The sequence below is a fragment of the Lolium perenne genome, chromosome 3, assembly GCF_019359855.2.
Source record: "Lolium perenne isolate Kyuss_39 chromosome 3, Kyuss_2.0, whole genome shotgun sequence".
Classification (NCBI taxonomy): domain Eukaryota; kingdom Viridiplantae; phylum Streptophyta; class Magnoliopsida; order Poales; family Poaceae; genus Lolium; species Lolium perenne.
Window position 1 is genome coordinate 266,011,307 of NC_067246.2, and position 8,199 is coordinate 266,019,505.

An 8,199-nucleotide genomic window follows, 5' to 3' on the forward strand; every position below is an offset into this window, starting at 1 on the left:
TACTGACACATTGGCCTTGACGGATGGCACACCTCTTGGCTCTGAGTATATTTCTCGTTACAGGAGTATAGTTGGTGCTCTTCAGTACTTGACACTGACCCGCCCTGATCTTTCCATCTCAGTTAACAAAGTGTGTCAATATCTGCATGCTTCAACAACTGCACATTGGACTGCTGTTAAGAGGATTTCGAGGTATATTCATGGCACTCAGCGAGTGGGTTTAACTTTTCAAAGGTCTTCCTCTACTCTCCTTAGTGCCTATTCTGATGCCGACTGGGCAGGTGACTTAGATGATCGTCGCTCTACTGTAGCTTTTGCTATATTTTTTGGTCCCAATCTGGTGTCTTGGAGTGCTCGCAAACAACCGACTGTCTCTCGTTCTAGTACGGAGGATGAATACAAAGCGCTTGCTAATGCAACTGCTGAGCTCATCTGGGTTGAAGCTCTTGTTCGTGAACTTGGAGTATCTCTTAATGAAAGGCCATGTTTATGGTGTGGTAATCTTGGTGCTACCTACTTATCAGCTAATCCAGTTTTTTCATGCTCGAACTAAGCATATTGAGATTGATTTTGCTTTTGTCTGTGAACGAGTTGCTTGAAAGCAGCTTGCTATCAGGTTCATCTCCAGTAAGGATCAAATTGCTGATGGTTTCACGAAAACATTATGTACTAGGAAACTCGATGAGTTCAAGCGTAATCTACACCTCTCCCAAGTCTAGATTAATGGGTATTAGACATGTAGTCCTATACGTATACGAGATGGTGTAGTACACCACACGTATACGTATACAACCTTGTATTACCCAGCGAGGGGTTATTCCTCGCTCATATAAACACGTACCCGGTGGTCCAGGAGGGCTACGCCGTTCCACCCAAACGACAATACGATCTAACAAGGGTCACACTGGATAGTGCAGTGTCGTGCTTGAAGATGTGGTTGACTATGATCTACAGATTTGACATGTTTTTTTTTTGACATGGTTGGATCACACAATGACATCGGTGTGCTCCCGCGCTCACGAGTCTTTGGTATACTTGTTGAAGACCATGCCGTTACGATCAACTATGAGATCAGTTGTCACACATACAACAAAGGATGTTACTTTGACCCTTCTCTAACCTGGTCCGATTCTCAGATGTGGGAGGTGGTGAATGCATGTGTGATCATACACAACACAAAATTTAAAGCTAGATGTCCACTTATTTGTGGATGGAGGAAGTATGTACGATCTCGTTGACTAAATGTTGGGTGAACCGTACTGCCTACAATGTTGGACGATCGGCAGTACCGGCTTTCCTATCCTAATATATAAAACTCGATTGTACCGTACTACTAGTATAGTGTACCGTTTTGATTGTTATTTCCTGACATACTGGTGTTGGTACTCTTGCCGATGTTGAATGACTACTTTAATGGTTGCGCGCGTGCACGCATCCTTGGCATTGCGGCTCAAATAAAAATTATGGGAGAACCTTCGTGGGTATTTACAGGTATCTATCTTTGGCTGTCTTCAGAAAAGTACAAGATTATGTTCTGGAAGAAGGAAAAATTTGAAGACCTCGAAGAATTGTTAGTATCTTTTAGACTTTATATTTTGTAATCGCTAGAGTCAGCTCGTGTATCTCTACCATGTACTATTTGTTACTATGAATATATGTGGTATTGATTGTCAAAAAAAAGTATAGTGTACCGTTTTGATTGGTACGCATGGCAGGCCAGACCAGGCAAGCAACCGAGGAGGAGAAAATGGAGCGGTCCGACCTACCTGTCTCCGGCCCGGCGCGGTGAATCGCCCCAGATCTGCCGCGCACGAGCCATAAAGCAAGCAGCGACCGGAAGGAGAGGACGACACGACACGACACGAGTGCCCAAACCAAAGAGCAGAGCAGAGCAGAGCAGGGAAACGTAGGCGACGAGATAATCCTTCTCGGCCTACCTTGGCCGCCTCGTATTCGTTTCCTTGCCGCATTAAAACTCCCGCACGAAGCCAAGCAAAACTGCGGAACACCAACCGCTCTCGTTTATTCTTCCTTCCTTCCTTTCTTTTTGAACTCAGAGACAGGATTACTTATTATTATTACTCCGTCCGCCTATTCTATCTATTTCACGGACCTAATCCAATCAACTCCTCGCTTCCCACAAAACAAAAACAAGCAGCAGGGGCCCAAACCCGCAAACCCTCGCTTTCTCCGATCGAATTCCCCCCTCTCCCTCTCCCTCTCCCTCTCCCTCTCGCTCGCCACCACCACCAGTTCGCCGCCGGCCTCCCCACCACCAGTCCCCGCCCCGCGCCCGCTCATCCAGGCCTCTCGCCCCCGCCGATTCCCCCCTCCCCACGCCTCCGACCTCGGCCATGTCGCTCACCTGAGGATACGGTCGGTGGGCTGTTTCTTGCAAGAGTCTCCCCCGAGTCCCAAGAAGAAACAGCCCGGGGGCTACCGTCACTTGCTTGCCGATTTCGATCCATCGCCTCCTTCTCCTCACGAGTCAAGCAACCGCTTCCTTCCCCTCTAGGTCTGGTTCAATTTTTTTTTTTTTTTGCTTCCACCCCAAGAAGTCTCGGTTCTGAATCTGACTGCCCGAGGAGGAGAAGGGAGCTCTGCTGCTGGTGTAATACGACTAGTTGCCTCCGGCTGCCGGCTTGATGCGGAACAACGGCGCGCAGGCTCCTCGCGGCGGCGGGGGCGGGGGCGGCCTCGGCCTCTTCTCCGCGCGCTCCCTATCCAGCTACATGCGGATCATGTCCTCGGGGGCGTCCACGGCCGCATCCTCCCTGCGCTCCGCCGGAGCCTCCCTCGTCAACTCCATCGCCACACACGACGACGACGGGACCCGCGACCAGGTTGTGTGTCCTACCTCCTCTCTTTCGATTGTTTTTCACCCGTCTGAGTTTTCTACCGTATGTACTGTTAGATTGCTCTTAATTCTAACCTTTGCACACTTTTAGTTGTTCCACGTGTGCATTAATTGGTAACCGATCCTAAACGAGCAAAGATTTTATTGTACCTGCACGGCACTGCCAATTTTGTTCCCTCTACACCACAGACGCACCGAATGTGGCACTATTACTACTTATTGTTAGTATCGACATATCTGTGCTTAGCAACATATGCCAAAACTGCTCATGTGTTTGTACACTGCTGCTCTTTTCGTATGTGGCAATATCACTATTTATTGTTAGTATCGACCCATCTATGCTTAGCACCATATACCAAAAACTGCTCATGTTTGTACACTACTGCTCTTCTTTCGGTATGTTATTGTCCTAGCTAATATCTAGCAGTAATGCAAAGTGGTCGGCTCATTAGAATCTTATCAAGACAAGTGCCAGATGTGGATTATCCTAGAGTTACCATGAATGAATATACAACAAGCTAGCTTTCACTTCTGGTTTGCACTTATCTGCCTCCGAAATGTTCCTGCTTGGTCAGGTTGTTCGTCAGGTCAGGACACTGTGACAATTCAATAAATCATTTCTTGCCCTTGTAATCATACATTATGCATAACGAATCTACTATAATTGCAAGATAAGGGCGATGGAGCTGTACTCAGATTTCTTAAGCTAGGCAGGTTAAACCACCAGCTTCACCGCATTCTGTATACTGCGTTGGAGTATACTGTATGTAAGACAAAAGATATTGCTCGTGATCTTGAGACGGATGGTTAGAGTTTCATATTTGCAACTACTATCATTAAATTGCGAGTAGAAAAGAAACAATCATATCTGGATGTTAAATGTGGAGTATTTTAGTAAGAACACTGCCAGTATTTTACACCCTTAGCGGCTTCTAATTTCTTTGAATGCGTGATTCCGACAATCTGTATTCTCCATGTAAAAATGTGCTAATACATGTCCCATTTGTCATTTGATTTGCAGGTACAATGGGCTGGGTTTGATAAACTCGAATGTGGGGGTGACACACTGCGGCAGGTTTTGCTTCTGGCGTACAGATCTGGCTTCCAAGTATGGGATGTTGAGCATGCTGATGATGTCAGACAGCTGGAATCCAGACACGATGGTGCGGTTTCTTTCATGCAGCTGCTAAAGAGACCAGTTGCCTCGAAGAGAGGCGAAGACAGATTTGTAGATTCACGGCCCTTGCTAGCCCTTGCTGGTGGTGGAACTAGCACTGGAAATGGAAACAGCAATGATACCAATGGCCCTGTCTTCAATGGAACAAATGGCACTCAGCATAGTATTGGCGGTGAAAAACTGCCTACCATCCTTCGCTTTTATTCACTGAAGGACCATGCTTACGTCCATTCAATGAAGTTCAGATCAGCCGTCTATTCCATTAGGTGCAGTTCTAGAGTTGTAGCTGTTTCTCAGGCTACTCAGGTATGCATGCTTCACTGTTCTAACTCGGCGTTTGGTTCATAAATAATCTTAATGAAACAATACCTTTTGCAGATACATTGTTTTGATGCTGCAACATTGGAGCTGGAATATACACTTCTTACAAGCCCTATAGTTTCACCGGTTTCAGGTTATGGCCCACTTGGATTAGGTCCTAGATGGATTGCATATTCTGGGAGTCCAGTTCCAGTTCCAAATACTGGCCGTGTTAGCCCTCAACTTCTTAGTGTGTCTCCCTTAGTCCCATCTCCTGGTTCAAACGGCAGTGTGGTGGCATACTATGCAAAAGAATCAAGCAAGCAATTGGCGGCTGGCATTGTAACGCTCGGTGATGTTGGATATAAGAAGCTTTCCAAGTATTATTCAGACTTGAATGGTAGTGGTACTATGAAGCAGGGGAATGGCTTCAAAGCAAATGGAGTAACAAATGGACATACTATTGACAGTGAATATGCTGGAATGGTATGTAATTTATCACGGCAAATACATTTTTTTCATTAACTCTATTATATATCTTAAAGGTAGTTAAACTATTGGTCATGACCTTTGGCATACTCTATTAGGATGTTTCATCATGCTAATCGTATGTACACCATCAAATTTTAAGACTGTTAGGGTCCTAAGCACGCACCTCACCATGGGTACAAAATTGCTGTTGGTATTCCTCAAGAGTTTTCTCTGCTCGATTCTGAACCTCTGTAGATGCCGTGCAAAACTGGTTATGGTAGTTTATCTATATTTCATTGTACAAACCTAAGGTTTTATTTGGTAGTTTGCTTCCAGCTATTGGTTTAGCAGGACATTTGAAAAGTAAATCCCTCCCGCCTTGGTTGTTTGTGGGATTGAAATATAATAATCTGATGAATGATGGATGGCGAAACTTATCCTTCTGGTTATGTTGAATAACTAGTTTTGATTAGCTGCAAACGAGTTTTCTCTTGATATATTAGAATTATGTGACTATATGCTCTATTTGTCTTGTGACTTCATGAAATGTGACAGCACCTGTTCCCTCTCAATGGCAGGTCATTGTCCGAGATATTGTCTCTAAATCAATGATAGTTCAGTTCAGGGCACATACTAGTCCAATTTCAGCACTCTGTTTTGATCCCAGTGGAACTTTGCTCGTGACAGCTTCTATTCATGGCCGAAACATCAATGTTTTTCGCATTATGCCTTCTGTGGATGGCAATACATCAGAAGATGGTCCAAATGGCACCTGTGTTCATTTGTATAAACTGCAAAGAGGCATCACTAATGCGGTAAGCTTACATTCATGTTACTTTTAATAGATAAACATATTCACATTACTTAACCATTTCCTTGTATGTTTGATGACTTGTAACAGTATGACCTTTGTGATAGGTCATAAAAGATATCAGCTTCAGCGACGACAGTGAATGGATACTGATTAGCTCGTCGAGGGGAACAAGTCATTTCTTTGCAATATCTCCATATAGTGGATCCACAAGCTTTCACTATAGTGATAACAGCCTTGCAGAAAATAATCATATAGTGGATTCATCAGTCAAGCATGCCGCTCAGTGGTCACAGAACACACCTACCTCTCTGGGCCTCAGTCAGAAAATGCTTTCTGTATCAGGCCCCCCTGTCTCATTGTCTGTTGTTAGTAGAATAAGAAATGGGAGTAACTTGTTGAAGGGTGCTGTCCATGGTGCTGCAGCATTTGCGACAGGTGTTTCCAGCCCAATCGCTGGTGCTATTGCTTCAACATTTCACAACTGCAAGGGTGGTGTTCACTCAGATGGCAGTTCACTTTGCATGAAGTATTATTTGCTAGTGTTTTCCCCATCTGGAAGTATCATACAATATGTTCTCCATCACTCGGCTGAACAGGATTCCGGAGTTGATTTTCCTTCAGATGCCGTTTCTTACGGATCCCAAAGGGAAACTGATACAAAGTTTGTTATTGAAGCTCTTCAGAAGTGGGATGTTTGTCAAAAGAGAAATAGACGAGACACTGCTGAGAGTAATTTATATAATGATTATGATAGTGGAGAAAATAATAAACTTTTCCAGAAAGTTGTCAGGAAAGGAAATAGTATCTACCCGTCCAATAGTGCTGCTGTTGAAAGGCTGAAGCTTAGTGCTGATGAAAATCATAAATATTATATTTCTGAGAGTGAACTGCAGACACATGTTTTGCAAATTCCGGTCTGGTCAAGATCTGGGGTAATTTTGTTTATCTGTTCTCATCCAATACCAAATTTGTCCTTTTTGTTTGACTTCCATGTATGCATGATCATAAAACTTGCACTAATTGGTTGCCAGGTACACTTTCAAGTAATAGGGGGCGGAACTTTGGAAGCAGACACCAGTGATGATATTTCAGGGGAAACCGAAATAGAAAAAGTCTGGACTCGTAATATAGAATCAAGGTCAAAGAATCTCACACCAGTCTTTGACTCTCTTCACACATCTAGGTATCAACAGACAAGGTATGCTCTGATGTTGCATTTGTTCTCGGATAATTGCAATCTTCGTCATTGTAATGATAATGGCTTGCCGGTATTAATAATTTTCACTATATTTCTTCTGTGCTAACTTATTTTCTTTTCCCCCTTTATAGGGTGAACATGCCTGATAGTAACAGAACTGGTTTGCTGCAGCGACAGAAGTCTGGATTTTCAGCAGATGGTAGACTCTCTCGCAGAAGCAGTTCTAGTTCTTTGGACTGCATGTCTGAAGTTCCAAATAGCGCTGATGATAACAGCTCTGGTCAATATTTAGTAGAAGATAGTGCTGCTGCTGTAAATAAGAACTCAATTCTTAACCACCAAGCCGAGCTTGTAAATAACACTGAGAGCCTGAACATGGAGGCCCTGCTCGGAGTTGTAAATAGCAAAGAGGATTGTGTCGATAGAGAGCTACTCCCAGACCTGTGATAGTGACTGTTGTCAAAGGTAACAGACACAAAATATTATTCAAGAATGGCATACATATTATGTTGTTGAAACTTGTGAGGTAGTGTGCCATTGCATCTGAACATCCTACTTTGCAAATAAGTACTTAGCCACCTATATACCTGAATTGGTTTGCTATCACACCTCCTGCTGGTTTAGATCTTCTCAATTGTCAGCACATGTCTTACCTAGTCTTTATTCTGCACCACTATGTAGACATTCTAGATTTATAGCTGGTATATTTGGGGCACTGAATCATTTCATTTGGTAATCATGGTCATGGACTCTTGACGTGCCTTGCAGATGATCACTGGTTATGGTCGCGATGGAGGAGCTTGTTCAATCGCCAAAGTCCTATGCTTGTGTAACTGTTATTCTTTCATATCTCCATCTGGAGTTCTTGGCCTCTCTTGTATACTGCTATTTTTATATGCATTCGTGGTGAGTTTACCGATGAAAGGATGAAGGGAGGTCGAATTATGGCCCTATGGATATGGAAGCTCTAGTGATGTAAAGTTGGGGTTTCTATCTTGCAAAAATCTGTACAGAATGAGAATGTTCATTACATTTTCAATAATAGCTCTTAATTTGTGAATATTTGAACGCATACGTGTCCATACTAGTGGCAGCTACTAGAGATTTCCCATCAGTTAGTACGATAACTGATGTGATGTCTTCTCATGTTGCAAACTTGCAACTGGACCAATGGCACAGGGTATTCTGTGCCACTTATATCTTGTGCTGTTGGTACTTGCTAAGACAAATAAGGAAAGATTAGCTTCTGGTAAATAGCCTATCATGGCGATGTACTGGTAGCCAACATTATTTTTTTTGCTTTGGTGATTAGCCACCCTTTCTTTTGTCGTTTCATGTTTAAAGAATTTTGTTCGTATAAGCTTTTTGTTCAGCCTAAAGAG

At 43.5% G+C, this 8,199-nt stretch overlaps 1 protein-coding gene across 2 annotated transcripts; it reads left to right on the top strand.

Annotated features, from left to right (window-relative positions):
* The first annotated feature begins 2,281 nt into the window (after positions 1–2,281).
* On the top strand, positions 2,282–7,879 carry LOC127344070 (autophagy-related protein 18f). 2 transcript variants are annotated; one of them, XM_051370288.2, is made up of 8 exons: positions 2,282–2,843; positions 3,879–4,340; positions 4,413–4,820; positions 5,384–5,620; positions 5,724–6,551; positions 6,651–6,817; positions 6,949–7,282; positions 7,586–7,879. In XM_051370288.2, the coding sequence occupies exons 1-7, from the start codon at positions 2,646–2,648 to the stop codon at positions 7,262–7,264; spliced, it is 2,616 nt and encodes an 871-aa protein (XP_051226248.1). In that variant the 5' UTR covers positions 2,282–2,645; the 3' UTR covers positions 7,265–7,282; positions 7,586–7,879. The 2 variants fall into 2 exon arrangements, with proteins under 2 accessions (XP_051226248.1, XP_051226249.1); XM_051370289.2 differs by lacking the exon at positions 2,282–2,843 and adding an exon at positions 3,291–3,432.
* Positions 7,880–8,199: the final 320 nt, after the last annotated feature.